Below are 15,969 nucleotides of genomic sequence, written 5' to 3'. Positions count from 1 at the left end.
GGCTCAGTCGGTTAAGCATCTGACTCTTCATCTCAGCCTTGATCTCAGGGTCATGAGTTCAAGCCCTGCATTGGGCTTCACACCAGGCGAGGCGCCTACTTTAAAAAAGAAAAAGGAGTTCTCATTTGGTTTCCTTGAGCAGAGTCGCTGTGCCTTAAAGATACCTGCACCACTTGGGATTCAAGGAGAACAGCGTGAGCCTCTTCCAGAGACTGGAGGTGAGAGCAAACCTCGGCACTACTCTAGGGAGGCGCTGCCCACCTGCCCAGCGCCTTGCAAGGGAACGCGTAGGCCTGCCGCATTCCACCTGAGACACCGGTGTGCTGCTGTGTTGCGGCTTGTTAAGGGAGTGTAGACTTGTCTTTCTTGTCTTGAGTCATTTTTCAATGAGGCTGGAAGGACTGAGAACTAATGGGTGAATTTCCTCTCTATCCCGTCAAAGCTGCCCAGGAGGCAGGCTCTAGGCTCCATTGTCAAATACAATGTATTGTTATTTCCTATCAAATCACGAACATTGACACTTAGTTTTGAATTCCATTTAATATTTTATTACATACCCTCTTGTATTGGTCTGTGATTATTTCACCTAAGTCCCAAATTTCCCCACCAGCGTCTTGGAGAACTATGGTCTATGCCTACTTCACCGCCTACGCTTCCTCCCACATCTTGTACTGTACACAGTAAACATGAGATTCACAAAATATATGGGACTGTGTAACTAATCCACTCTATAGCTATGTTATGTAATACCACGCAGCAGTTAAACAGAATGAAGCGGATCTACACATTCTGCCATGGAGAGATTGCTAATTCATATTCTTGTGTCAAAAAGGGAAAAGTACAGTATGAAACCCTTTATGCAGAAGGGACTAGTAGAAGAAACAAGGGTTTGGTCCATGTATCTGTTTATTTCCTTCCTCGTATATACCCTAGTCACAAACATTATTATACCTAGTGGAGTAGAATTCAGTAATTTCCTTTGCAAAAAGAACTGTTGTTAATGTTAAGTAATAAGGCAGTTAACATGGGACTTGCTGCAATAATGTCACATTTATAGCATGCACATGGAGCACACATTATCCTTAGTGCTCTAAGCCTGTTAATAGTCCTATAAGGACCTGAGGCACAGAGAGGTTAAGTAATTTGCCTTAGGTTAGACAGCACACCGAGGAAGTGGAAGACCCAGGATTCAAACCCAAACAGTCCAGCTCCAGGGCCTGATTCTTAACCACTATACTAAAGGTGTGCAATCAATGGCCCCTTCCCCACCTGTCTTCTACCTTCTCTGTGTTTCTACATCTTTGGTAAGCCTCAAGGATGGCACTCAGATCACTGTGTGAGAATTAACTGGAAAGAAAAAAAATCCTGTTCCCCACCTTAACCTATGGCCTCATCTATGGATTTGAAGCTTAGAGGTGCCTATAAGGAGCTACTGATGCCCTCTGGAAACTATGTGTGGGCTGTTACTGAGAGATCATGACCATTTGCCATGTCTGTATTTAGTCATGCGATATACATAGATTTCCTCGGCAAGTGCCTGCTGAGGACGGTGGTAGTCCCAGCTGTGGATCGTAACAGGTGGAACCTCCCCTCATAGGCAAGGCTGATGACAGTCCAGGTGTAATGAATCTTTCCTGATGGAAGGTGGGGTGTGGACCGGATAACTTTTTGAGGATCGTAGGTAGGCATATTTTATCTTCGCAAAGCCCTGAGGCATTCTGGCGGATGCTACCTGAAAGCAAATTAGGAAGCTTTGCTCCAGGCCCAGGTCCCCAGTAGTGTGTTGGAGCTTAGCGCTGTTTCAGATTAAATCAGCATGCTTCAAATTTGCCAGCTATTATCACAGCAATATGTATCCCCAGTTCACACACGGAATGTTTGCTCTCTGGCAGCCAAATGCACTTGGAACTGGCAGTGATGATCTCATAAAGCCGGAAAGCTGAGCAGTTAGTCAGATGATTAACATGTTATTGAGATGGAGGAGTTGAGCCTCACTTAATGAAAATATCTGGGTATTGCAGAATCAGGAGTTTCCAAACTTGGGGGCTGCTTGGGAACCCTCACATCCAAAGTCCTTATTTTCCAAATGTGGAACCTGAAGCTTTGAAAAAGGGTAGATAGCAGGGTTTCTGGCCTGAGAAAAGTTAAAATGTATTTCTTCTTGTACAACACACCCTGGAGAAACAGCCCTGCTCGGGGCTCAGACCTCCCTTTTCATGGCTCTGGGACCTTCAGTGCTCAACTACAGTCAGTAACTCATCCTCCCTTTTTAATGGTATTCCTTATTTTCAAATGACCTGTTTGTATTGTGTTTACTCATATGTAAAAAAAAAAAAAAATCATCCCCCGCCCCGGGCTCCACTGCCGCAGACTTTTTCCAATTTCAGTACCAGAGGAATGGAGGGCTGTAGGTTGGAAACCCGAGTGAGAAGTGATATTCATAAATTGTTTGCATGCCCTGTGCCTAGGAATCTTCCGATATAGGTCCTCCAGGTGGGTTTCAGGCTTCTCTCTCACGTAATTGTTTACCATGTGGAGTTATTTGACAATTTGCTTGTGCTATCTTAAAATACTAAACACCAGCCCTTGCCTTACTGATGTCTTATCAAAACAAAAATCCTGTCTTCCATGTATAATGGTCTCTGGCTTTCAAAGTTACTTCTCGAACAGTCCTACCCTCTCACTGAGAGGGAGCTGTTCTGAGGACATGAGATGTGTCTATTTTGGGGGGGCACAAGGAGGATAGGACCTGAGAGATTATTGTCCTTCTCAAGCACTCAGCACCAGAAGGTGAATGTATTGAGTTGCTCCCGGTGTCTCACTTTCTCCTGCTCAAGACTGGTTTGGTTTATGCTTGATTTACAGGTGAGTTCCAACTGGAGAGGCTTTGGACAAATGCAATGGCTTGTTCTTTCTCGGCAGGATGAAGGGGAGAGGACCGGCTATGCGCAAGGGAGGAGGAATGTGCCCTAAGCCAGGATGCCTCTCACGGAAGTCAGGGAAGAATTCCAGATCACTAGTTTTGATGAGATCTCTGTGCTAAAGAAACAAGCTCTCGGGAAATCTTTTCTAACATTGCCCCCAGAGCTAGGTTATATCCTAGTCTGGCCCCCAAACGTGTTTTTGAAGACGATGTGGCTTTAGGGTAGAATTTAGCTGCTCACCATGTCTTCAACATGCTCCTGGCAAAGGCCTAACCGGAGAGCATGACGGGGGGAAAGTGCCCAGCGATGGAGTCCGCCGAGGTTGGGAATCCCCGCTGAACTACTAGCTAGCTGCGACCTTCACCAAATTAACCTCTCAGATCTATAAGCTTTTTCATCTGTAAATTGGGGTTAATGATAACTACAAAAGTGCTCTGAAATATAAAAATAAATATGTAAAGCGCCTGCCTGATATAAAGTGCTCAGAAAATGGTAGCTATTATTATTAATAACATAAGGGAAGCCTAGGGGAAACTCAGCAGGAAACCGAGGGCTCCAGGCGAAGAAGGAACCGAAATAGCCCGGACGAGGCTCCACCCACCGCGATCAAGTGCGCTCGCGGAGGGGGAGCAGCCGGAAGAGGCCCCTCGGCTCTCCCCGGCCCCGAAGCCAGCCGGACCGTCAGGACCGGAGCCGGAGGCTGGGCCGAGCGGCGGTGGGCAGGGGGGTGTTTTGCTTCAGCAAAGGGTGAGGACGGTCCTCGGCCTTCTGCGGGGGAAGGAAGAGGGACAGCCACGTAACAAAAGCTCAAGGCCCCCCCCGCCCCCCCCAGCAGGCCCCGGGGCCGGACGGGGAAGCGAGCCCTTCGGCCGGCTTCCCCCTCCTCGGCCGGCGCGGCGGGAGTCAGCTGACCTGCGGTCGCCGCCGCGAGCCCGCCCCCGGCCCGGCCCCGTCCCTGCGGCCCCGCGGCCCCGCGCACAGCTCGCCCGCGGGTGGGGGTGTGAGGGGTCGGCGCGGCGCGAGCCTCCCCCGCGGCCAATCAGCGGCCGCCTGGCCTCGCGGCCTCTCCAGTTCCCCCCCCCCCCCGCGGTAGGTTTGGGCAGGGGGACGGCGCGCGCTCCCGGGGCTGTCTTCGCGGACGCGCTCTCCTCCTTATGAAAGGAATAGTCACCTTCCCCGGGCGGCCTCTGCCAATGAGCGCACCTCTTAAGGGCAGGCCGGCTGCCCGAGGCTCGCCGTGGCCACACTGTGCCGGCTCTGTTCGGGAGCTTTCAGAGCATCCACCGAGGGCTGCCCCCAAACATTGCGTCTTTTCTTCCCTCCCAAACCAGTCCACCTGTGACCCCAACTGACCCCGTCCCCTCCAGCTGCTCGCCGACTCCGCTGACGGGCGACGGAACTCGCCTGCCCCGACCTTAGCCCCCAGGAGGGGAGGGAGGGTGGTATTTGCAAGTACTCAGAAGTGTGTCCGGTTTCAGAAGCTCCGGCCCTCAATCCGCCCCGGGGCCACACGGTTCACCGAGAAGGAACACTTGATCCCGCCCCTACTCTGTGCCTGCTGCTTGACTTTTGCCCTCTCGCCTAATCCTCACAATCTTGCCCCCCTGTAAAGGGGGTATCATTATTCTAGTTCTGGAAACGAGGAAACCAAGTTTCTGAGAGACAGAGAATTGTACAACTACTGAAGGTCCGGTTTGCAACGAAGCCATGGCTTTTTCTACGTGGCTGGGCTTCAAGTAGTGTCTAGACCCAAACCCCCATGGGTTCCCCTGTTTGGGGGAGCGAACAGCAAGGGCCGTAGATATTCCCCAAAGCAAAGTTATGGGCTTTTCCAGTCCCTTTTATACTGTAGGTTCAGTCAGTCCACTGTGAGACCACCAGGCGACTCCCCTTTCAGGTCTTAGATTGGAGAGCACTTTCCTTGGCCCCATAGCTGACCTGCTGCCCCTTCCAGCACCCTTATATCCCTTTTTTGGTAGTCCTTATGACGCCGCCTGTCGCAGTTTCCTTGGCTATCTCCCTCTGTAGATGGAGGGAAGCTATCTGAGTGTAGGAAAGGTCTTGACTGTAATCTCAGCGTTTGGCTGAAATGCCTGGCCTGGTCCAGCTCCCAGGATGCAAGTTGGTGCAGGGGCTCCATTTGAAAAGCACTGAACTCGAATTTGGAGGTTAAAAGTACAGTCAGAAGGGAAACTGGAGACAACTATAGAAAATGGACCTTTAAGAAGCACAACAGTAACAGCAATGGCCAGCATGTATTGTTTATTATGTAGCAGGCATCGTTCTAAGGGCTGTAGTCCACTGCTCCCCAAACTTAAATGTGCATTCCAGTCACCTGGGGATCTTGTCCCCGGAAGGACTCTGATCAGTACATCTGGGGTGGGGCCTGAGACTCTGCATTTCTAACCAGCGCCCCTGTGATGGTGTATGAATCACACTTTGTATAGCAAGGCCTTGATGTGTTAATTGATTTTACCCTCTTAAAAGCATTATGAGGTAGGTTTCACTAGTCCTGTTTTATACACAAGGAAGCTGAGAGGTTAAGCACTCACGAACTAAGGTCAAATAAACAAACTGCAGGGCAATGAGGGAGGGGGAATGGTGTGAGTAGGTACAGCTGTGGAAGAAGAACCAATTCTAAGCCAAGGAAACGGTATTTACAGAAGCCTGGCACACAGGGCAAGTGGCCAGGGGCTGTGGCAAGGGCTGCTTCACTTATTAGGCACCATGTGTTCAGTACTCAGGAGCTTTCCAAAGGCCCCAAATACTTGAGACCTGGAAAAAATGTATTGGCACCTACATGCGAAAACTGAATGTTTAAATGAGTCATTTCAACATTCAAATCATTAAAAACCCTTTCAAAATTTTTACGTTAAAACATTCATATTTAGTGAACGATAGGGGTATTTTTTAATACATTTGATAAAAATGGAGTAGGGCCTTCCAAGCCCAGGGCCTACTAAGGACAAGATAGGCCCTGGCCACACTGGGTTTGGATGTAATCCTGAGGGCAGCTGGGAACCACTGGTAGAAGCAGGAAAATGTTCTCTGTGGCTACAGTGAAGAGAACGGATTTGAGGGAGGCCAGACTGGAGGGCCAGTGGCTGGAGACCAGATAGGCGTTTATAGACTTCCAGACTGCAAGATAATCTCTCCTTGGTGCCAAGATTAGCATAAAATGATAGCTTTATACAACCCAATTATTGTTTGATTCCTCCAGCCCCTATCTGACTCAGCATTCCAGATTTACTTAAGATTTGGGGACAAGGGTTTTGCCAAAACCTTCCTCATTAAGGCTGGTGTCATTACAGTCTAGGGGAGGTGTGTTTAAGAGCACATACTTGAATCAGACAGCCACAAGTGTGAACCTCCGCTCTGCCACTCGCTAGCTGTGTGACTTTGCATAAGTGATTTAACTTCTCTGAGCCTCAGATTCCTTACTGGGCATAATACGTTCCTCATGGAATTCAAACTATATATACAGTGCCTCCCACAGAATAGATACTTTGAAACAAGAGGCAGATGTTATCACATATGTCCCGTTATCCTGAGACCTGGTTGGGTTTTCTTTAGGAGGGAACAGAGGGTGGGGTAAATAATTTCATCTTTTCACCCATTTTCTGTGATAGATATCATTAACCCCATTTTGCAGATAAGGAAACTGGGGCTCAGAGATTAGATAGCTCAGTGAACTAGGGGCAGAAAGTGGGAAACCTGCAAGAGCTGGAATTTTGTTTTATTTTTACTTCTTTGTGTGCACACTCTCCAGCCATCAACATCTGCTGCTTCCACCAGTCCCTGACCGGTCCAGAACCCATTTCCCTTAGTCATGGCACAAATCCGTCATGATGGCCAAAGCCACACACCACTGACTACTCCCCTCGGGCTCCACCATTGCCCTTCCTCCCCAACCTTCCCTAACCTCCCTGCTACCTTGGCCCCCCCAGCACCCCCGGCACCCCCCCCCAATTTTACGGCTTCTGGATTGCCCTTATTAAAGGGACAGCTTGTGTCTTTGAGAATCAGACAGAACCGCCCTAGACTGGGACGCCTTCCAGAGTACCTCCCTTTAAAGGGAGTAGATAAGTAGGTCACATCGGGATGGTAGGGGAGGAGGCCGACTTCTAATGGGAAGGAGGAAAAGTACTGCAGATCACGTGGAGAATGGAAAACAAAATAACAGGGCTTCTCTCTGTCTCTCTCTACCTCTCCATCTCACAGTCTCAGCAGCAGCCCCCTGCTGGCCGCTACTACTGGGAAAAGCATGTGGGGACCCCACAGGCCATACCGAACTCTTGGGGTTTGGGACGGCATCGGAAACTACAGTGAGCAGAAATTGGAAACTGCATCTCACCCTTAGTTCCCCTCCGTCCCACCCTGCCTCCTCTTCAGGTACCCCCACAACCACTGAGACATGTTTCCCTTCTATATGGAGAGGAGAGATCTCAGCTGGGACAGAGGATCTGGAGCTCCTGCCCAATTCCTGCTCCTCAAGGGTCTGAAAGCACCCAGCTCTGCTGCTTGGAGCTTCCACGGGGCTGGGAAGGCACCGCTTTGCAGGGATTGCTGGGAGCAACCTGGGATCTGGTTGCCAGAGATTCTGCTGTGGCAACCAGGACAAGCCCCGGGCCTTGCAGGGTACTGCTCCCCACTCCCAACCCAAACCCTGTCGAAGGCAGTTCACCACAAGGCATGCGGATGAGCACTAAATGACATAGACGGCTGTGAAAACCGGGGACAGAGCCAGGGCCCGGCATTAAAGGTCCGACCTGCCAGCCCCGCCCTGCCCTGCCCTCCCTGGGCCGAAGCCCTGTTTGAATCCTAACACGGGGTGGTCACATTTCTAGGAAACAGCCGCTGAAGGCGGGTTGGGGTGGGAGGTCGTGGCCGCTCGAGTGACACCAGCCCAGCTGTGTACAGATGAGGACTGAAAATGGGTATCTAGGCAGAAGTCTCCCTGGACTCTGTGCCTGGGAGACAAGGCAAGCTCACACCCACAAAGCCCAAGGCCAGATTCTTGCACCTGGGGGTAGACAGTCCCAGTTCCCCGAATGGGGCTTTGGAAATGGAGTTCACCTCCGCAGAGGCGCGGGGTCTTCCGTTCCCTTGGCGCGGAGTCTGGTGGACTTCCAGCTTCAAGGCTCACCACTTTAGGATTCGGGTCAGCCTTTGTGTCGAGGCGCTCCAGATGACCCGGCGGCTGCCCCCTGCCCTGCTTCCCCCCATCCCAAGGTGGTATTCCTGTGCTCTCTTTGCTCCACCCTTGCAGGAAGGGAGTACTTCCCCACCTCCACCCCAGGTGTCTGTGCCCTGGGGGAAAGTCCCACCCTTGCCCACATTTGCTCTCCTCTCTCCGTGTGAGGCAGGGCCAGGGTGACAGGACAAACATCCTGGACGGTTCATCTCCCGAGGCTTGTCTAACACTCGCTTTCCCAGGCTGGAGTCTCTCATCAGAGTGGGTAGAAATCCCCACAGGTGTGCGGCAGGCAAGTCATAGCAGTGATAGGGTGGCGGTGCCCCCATACTGGAACAAGAGACTTAGATCCTTTGTGCTCTTAGAAAGTGACAGGTAGCTCCCTGTGCCTGACATCTGATCCAGCCTCCCAGGCATCCCTGCCTGATCCTGGTCCCTGCCTTACTCCAGGTCGGGTGCAAGTGCTACTCCCCAGTTTATCTAGGATTACCTGGGAGGAAGGAGGCCAGGCTTGGAGCCTCCATCCCAACCCCCCACACTGATCAGCAATGTATCTGGGCAGTGGATCTGAAACTTGAGTGCCTCAGAATTACCAAGGGACTGGTTAAAATACAGATTGCTGGGCCCCAGTCCCCAGGGTTTCTGATTTAGTAGGTCTTGTGTAGAAACTGAGAATTTGCGTTTCTAACCAGTTCCCAAGTGATGGGATACTGCCGCTCTAGTGACCACATTTGAAAACCACTGAGGGTGATGGGCATTAAGGAGGGCGTGTGATGTGATGAGCACTGGGTGTTATAGGCAATTGATGAATTACTGAACACTACATCTGAAACTAATGATATACTATAGGTTGTCTAATTGAATTTAAATTAAAAAAAATTTCAAGAATTCAAAAAAAAAAGAAGAAAGGAAAAAAGAAAGAAAAGAAAACCACTGAGCTAGAGTATAGCAAATGGAAAACTTAGGTTTGAGTCCTCATGGTGCCACTTTCTTGCTCTTCAATCTTGTACTTGACCTTTCTGAGCTTCATTTCCTCTTCCACTAAAGGTGGAGTATGACCACTGGGTGGCTGGGAGGATTAGATTTCATCATGTATTTGGAAGAGACTTTCATTGTGCATGGCCAATTGAATTATGAATTAGTCAACAAATATAGTAAATGTTGAGTATTTTGTTGTCCATTGGATACTCTGCCCAATGTCATGGCTGACTTTGGGCAGATTGTATGTGAGGATTCTAGGACCTGGTTAAACATCACAACTCCAGACTCAGTTTTCTCTTCTATAAAACGAGGCCTTTGGTCTACTAGACTAATGGCCCCTCCAGATCCCATATAGGAAGAAGCTCAACTCTGGGAGGGGCCTTAGGTCTTGGGAGGCATAGCCTCATTCCTTTTCCTTGCCCCCCCCCTTCCAGGCCCTCCACCTGCGAGCTCAGGTGCTTGTGCAGAGCAAAGAACATCAGTCACCAGAGTCACCGGTCAGCTCATCCTGGAGGAGAGTAACGTGGCCTTCACTGTCCATCGTGATCTTTATAATCATAATTCCCACTGTTATTCCTCCATTTACCTTAGAGCCTAGACAAATTGGACTACTCGTCCTTCCCCAAACACACCCTATGATGCCCTGCTTCTAGTCTTTGTTGTCGCTGTTCTCACCACTGGAATATCTTCTCCTGGTCAAAGTCCTACTCATCCTTCAAAGTTTAAGCAATGACTACCTCCTCCAAGAAGTCATCCCTAATCCCTCTATCATCTGTCTAGCTAGCCAGCTCTCATTTTTGTATGTGTCTCTCTACTTAATACAAATGATTTTGTATGATAGAAGGACAAGTTACTGCAGTTGCCAGGAATAAGATCTAACTAAATCAGGATGCAACCACCTCACCCCCTCCTACTTGTGTCTGATGTCCCTCTGAAGGGGCTGTGTAGAAACTCGGTGGTCTGCAGGTTTGTCCCTGGATTTCACATTCCTAAAGTCTGTTCTTGAAGCATACTGAGACATAAAAAGCAAGAGTGGAGATACCATGTAAAACTTTTAAAAAGAGGGATGGCCACTTACAAGGAGATGCCTACCTACACAGAAGACTAGTCAGCTGTTTATTTTCTATGGTAATCGGAGTCGGGAATAAATATATATGTGTGTATATATCTGCTTGTATTCACAGATTTACTCATTTGCATATAGGCACATCTGCTTCTCTAATTTTCTTTTTTAAACTACAGGGTTTTTTTCCTATTCTAAATATATGCATTGGTGAAAATGTGTGAAGGAAATAAAAAGTAAAAATAAAAGTAAAGTAAAAGAAGAAAGTAGTCATTCATAACCCAAAAACAACCAGTATTAACATTTTGGTGTATTTCTTGTGAACAGTTTTCCTGCACATATTTACTCTATATGATTTTTAAAGGAAATTGGGATAAAATGTTTATACATTTCTGTATTCTACTTTTTTGATTTACATATGATTAGCATTTTGGTATTCCTTTAAATATTATTCCCAAACACTGGAAAAAATTATTTCATGATCTCCACTTACAGAGGTACCAAAATTTATTTAATCATTCCCTCATTGTTGGATACTCCTTTTTGCTATAAACAATATTTCAGTGAAAATCCTGCCCATTCTAGTGGGATAACTGGGTCAGTTTTCTTTTTTAAAGTTTCTATTTTTTAAAGTAATCTCTACACCCAAGGTGGGGCTTGAACTCACAACTCTGAGATCAAGAGTCACATGCTCCACTGACTGAGCCAGCCAGGCACTCCATACTGGGTCATTTTTAAGTCTCTTGATATATACTACCAAACTGTTTTCTGGAATTTCCATTTGGAAACACTTCCAGAGTACTTTATTTACCACCCTCCTTCCACTCATAAGTAATATTTACCTCCATTCCCATTGCATTCTGTCTCTTGCTGTACTTAACCCTTCCTACTTTGAATTTGCATTCAGTGTGTACAAGTCTTCGTTCCCCTACTAAAAGACCATCTTTGACCATCTTCATGTGTCCCTCAACATCCAGCACAGGTGGAAGAAAGGGACCAGCGGACTAAATCTACTTGGGTAAATCTGTAAGCAGGAGAAGAGCTCCATTTAGGGAAGGAGCAAGGAGAGTGGCTTGAACTTCATAGTTTTGGGATGGGATTGCAACACTGGTTGAAGGGGAAGAAAGTGATTGTCCTCCACCCTTTATACATCCAGACTCTGGGAGTGGGGGAAAGATGGAAAGCTAGTCAAGTGTAGAGCCTGGAAGAGGAGCCACCTTAGCTCCCTGGGAGGGCTGCCACTAAGGATAGGGAGAGGGCAGAAGCTTGGAGGCCAGAGCCTCAGGGCGTGGAAGGAGAGGGACCGCTACTAGCCATCGCAGTCTCACAGGTTTGGACCTTAGAAACACCTCCAGCACTGATTATAGAGGCTTCAATTACTGTTTTTCGATTAGAGTTTCCCAAATGTCAGTTGTACCTTGTTTGCGATCTTATAATGAAAAGAAAGAGGCAATGCGCGCGCGAGCGCGCACACACACACACACACGCACACACTTGGGATTCCTATCATCCAGACCAGCCGCATTTCTGAACAGTTAAGACAGATACAATTATTAAAAAGTTCAGGGTGTGCCTGTGACATTCACAAGGTCTGAATGAGGTCTTAAAACCTATCATGCCACTTATTTTAGCCTCATCCTGAGCAATAAAAATTTTGAAATCACAGTTTTGATGGATTCGTTACCTTTTTTGTAACACACACTAAAACTATGAAGATGGCCATTCCAATAAAAAATTCTCAGCCAGTGGTAGTCCCGAGGAGGGGGAGGGGGAGGGGGAAGGGCAGAGGGAGAGGGAGAAGCAGACTTCCCACTGAGCGGGGAGCCCAACGTGGGGCTCCATCCCAGGACCCTGGGATCATGACCTGAGTGGAAGGCAGCCGCTCAACTGACTGAGCCACCCAGGTGCTCTGGCATCATAGTTTTTGGTGCCTCGTACAGTGTTGAAGCTCAATAAATATTTGTTCTCCCCTTGGTTTGGTTTGTTTTGGTAATGGGATAGTAATGAATAGGAATTAATCTACATACTGAACATAAATAAAGTCTCCAAGATCAGGATTATAAGGGAGAGATCGATATTTACATGGTAAAGAGAGTTGCCCTGGTTTAAATGCCGTGCCATCATATTTTGAGGTGTCCAGGGTGGAAAACAGTAAATCATTCACATACTTTCTAGCTGTCTTTCCTGGGGTAAATAATACATTTGCAAGTTTAAGAATTAGTCTTGGGGTTTTAAAACATAGTAACACTATTTAGCTCCTGCAGAATTCAACCCACCATAATGATCTCATGAAATACGAACACTTTTCCATACCCAGCAAGCACAGAGGGAAATAGTCATTGATTAGTAAATATCTGTTAATAGATGAAATGGCTTAGCTGCAGTCAATCTATCTTTACCATCCCTGGAAAACATTTCTCAGAAACAGAGGAACTAATATTTTCTCTGTACGTGATATTCTAGGGTCTTTATTTATGTTTCCTCTGGATTTCCTGTGGTAGCTGCCATGTGAGGGGAGGGTACAGTCATAGTACTAGGGGACAGGTACTTCCGCCTCTCCTTAATCCACAGTTGCCTTCTCAGAAGACTGCGGTGACCATTCCCGAAAAGGGTCCAAGACCTAATCAGATCCAGAGAGCTGGCCAGGAAGATGTGGAAACTCGTGGATGACCTTCTGGCCAACCAAAGAAATAAATGACCAAAGGACGGTGTGAATAACACACCAGAATAAAAGACTGTAATAGGAGAAGAGAGAATGACTCTAGTAAAGAAGAGAAGGGCACCCTAACACTGTAGTTGCCTGCTAGAAATAGAGACACTTGTCAAGGCCTGGCCAGTAATTTTCTTCTCCTACGTTCCACCTGCCTCTTTCTTTCTGAGCCGTTCTTTCAAACGTAGAGTCCTTGGCCCATAACTCAGGATTGTTTAACTCATCAGTGCATAAGAAACTTGTTCTGCAGAGACTGAAAACAAGTAATACGGTTTCCTTAGCTACTAAGGATCCAATGGCGGCCAGAACTAGAGGAAATAAAAAGAAAATACATCCCAGCGGGGCGCCTGGGTGGTTCAGTCGGTTAAGTGTCTGACTTCAGCTCAGGTCATGATCTTGGGATTGTAGGGCAAGCCCATCATCAGTCTCCCCACTCCCGTGGGGAGTCTGCTTCTCCCTCTCCCTCCGCCCCTCACCCTGCTCTTGCGTTCGCGCTCTGTCTCTCTCAAATAAATAAATAAATAAATAAATAAATAAATAAATAAAATCTTAAAAAAAACAAAACCAAAAACACCCCAGGGTCAGAAGACCTGGGTTGAGGTCCCGACTCTGTCAGGGTCTGATAGGGTAACCTTCTGCCTGTTATCGATCTCCTCTAACTCATGGTTTCCTTAAGGAAATATTTAGTTACACATATTTTCTGAGCAACTACTGTGTACCAAGCACTGTCCTGGGCACTAGGGATACAGCAATGGAAAAAACAGAGGAGATCCTGCTCTACTGGCAATTCTGTTCTGAGATTGATTAAATTGGATGAGTAATCAAACAATGTAACTTCAGAGAGTGAGCAGTGCTATGGAAGAAATAAAACAAACGATCAAGACAAATTAGAAGGAGGGTTCTTCCACAGAGGGTGAAGGGAAGGTCTCCCTTCGGCAGTGACATTTGAGCTGAGATCCGAATGGACTAGAAGGAGCCAGCCGAGGGAAAGGGTATTCCGGGCAGAAGGACCAGCAAGCCCTGAGTTGGAACCGCGTTTGGGGCTATACGACAGTCAAGGCAAACGAGCCTGTGTTGCGGTTGTACTGGACCAATGGTTTTGACACAGTACTCCGGGGGGTCCTAGGACTTCCCTGGTCGTGTCTCAGGGGTGGCGGGGCCGGGGGCGGAGGCTCTGCTTCACCCTGCCCACCACACACCGCAGCTCGTTTTTCATCTGAAGCATACACCGGGGTGTTGTTGAAGCTTTTGCCTGAAGGACAGATGCCATGAGCAAAAATCCTTGGTCTCAGAAGTCCTTCTCCACTCTGTAATTGTCCAACTCTATGAAACTTCACCATACAACCTCTATGATCCCTACAGAAGCGTTGACTTCATCCACTAGACAGAGTCAGGGAATGCCAGTTCCAGGACCTGGCTCTCCTCTCACCAGAACAGCCCATTCCCTTCCCCAGCAATGGATGGGAACTTCTGATGCCCTCCAAGCCTGTCCCAGGTAGCCAGGGACACACATCTCTGCCTCCTCCTAGCAGATTATACTGGCTTCCTTTTCTTGCCCCGGCCAAATAAGACACTCTGTCCTACACAGGAGCGCTTTGTGGAGAGAGCCGAGGAGTGGCTCCAGTTTTTTCCAACCTGCAAAATGCAAAGTTGGCCAGCTGCCTCTCTTCTTAACTCTAAAACTCGTATCTTTCCCTGTCTCCAGAGAACTGTCCGGCAGCTCTCAAATAAGTCTCTACTGTCCTGGGGTTTGGAGGAAAGAGCTGTGCCGAATGTGAAATCATCTTCTGGTAACGCGAATCTAATTAGCTCTCTGACTGACAAGAGGAAGCAGAGGCCGAGAGGGATTTAAACAATCCCTTTCTCACATATTTCAAAACAAGCAAAGAACCAGACAGGGAAGCGGAAAGAGAATAAAGAGACAAAGCCTAGGGAACATGTGGAGAAGGGGGTGAGTAAGAAAGAAAGGGGGGTGAGGGGAGAATATCAAGTGACCAAAATATTAATCCTTCCTTCCTTCAACGTTGCCTCTGCTCCCCATCTCCACCCTCCTTGCTCTCTCCCAGAGAGAACTTACTTGGAGGTCGATGATTTCTCTTTCTGATTCCATCTTGCTGCCCTCAAGTGCCTTCACACGCACTGGTGCTAACAGACTGCGTGGGCTACTCCAGGCTTTGCTGTCTGAGTCTCTACTGCTTTCTTTGGGTGGGAGAGAGCACACAGCTGGCAGGACAGACCTGCTATTCATCCACTGATGTGGGCTGCCTGTCCTGGCCTCAGCCCCTGCGGGGAGTGCACACATGCATACACTCGTGCGCGTGTGAGTGCGCGTGTGCGCGTGCGCAGCCATGTGCACTGCAGGGGGTGGCATGGGGTACATGGATAGGTGACCTCTTGAGTTGGTAGTGACAGCATCGTTTTCTTTAGTGGCGCCAATGCCCCTCCAGCCCCAGAGGGGCCAGCCGAGGTCACTCAGCCTGCTTTGAGTTAGTAGCTTTACTTACTGGCATTGAAACCCTGCGGATTTATCAAGGAAATTGAAAAACAGCCTGAGGATGCTGTCTGACTTCACACTGGTGGAGCGGAATAAGGTCCCCACTCACCAAGGGTGGGTGGACTCCAGCATATTCCCGAGACTGAGGCTTAGAGACTTCTTCCTCTTGTTCCCCTTATGCTTGAAAGTTTAAAAAAAATAAAAATTGTACTTTACTTAATAGGCTCTGAAGCATAAGCCTTATTCTACAAAGCGAGTAAGCAATAAACTGTTATTGACAGGTTATTTGATGTTCTCATTTTCTCCCTTGATTGGACAGGAAGAGAACAGGAAAAAGTTATACCTTCAAATTCTGTTTATGCAAGTCGTTGCGTTTTTCCCTGCTTTTAAAATAAAGCTACCAGGAGTGAGTCTTTTTTTGGAAAGGTTTTCTTTCTCTTGTTTACCTTAGAGCCTAAAACTCTTCTGGCTGGTCCCTGAAGCTAGTTTTAGACACTAGCTTGTGTACGTGTGGGCGTGGGTATGTCTGTGAGGGCGTGAGCTGGGGACAGTGTTAAATGGGAATAATCCAATTCAGAGTTTAAAGGGAGCAGGAGAGTAGCA

The 15,969-nt window shown here is 48.1% G+C and overlaps 1 protein-coding gene across 1 annotated transcript in view; it reads right to left on the bottom strand.

Moving 5' to 3' along the window:
* The window catches only part of NINJ2 (ninjurin 2), a 75,959-nt gene extending 60,790 nt beyond the window's left edge, over window positions 1-15,169 (bottom strand). Inside the window, exon 1 of the mRNA XM_045774569.2 lies at window positions 14,950-15,169. Coding sequence (XP_045630525.1) covers window positions 14,950-15,120 — 171 coding nt within the window. The 5' untranslated portion in view covers window positions 15,121-15,169. The remainder of the gene's footprint in view (window positions 1-14,949) is intronic.
* Window positions 15,170-15,969: the final 800 nt, after the last annotated feature.

Source organism: Ursus americanus, chromosome 25 (assembly GCF_024610735.1).
Source record: "Ursus americanus isolate L20-20 chromosome 25, mUrsAme1.1.p, whole genome shotgun sequence".
NCBI lineage: Eukaryota > Metazoa > Chordata > Mammalia > Carnivora > Ursidae > Ursus > Ursus americanus.
The sequence above is the reverse complement of the archived record's forward strand: the minus strand, read 5'-3'. Positions and strand labels throughout refer to the sequence as shown.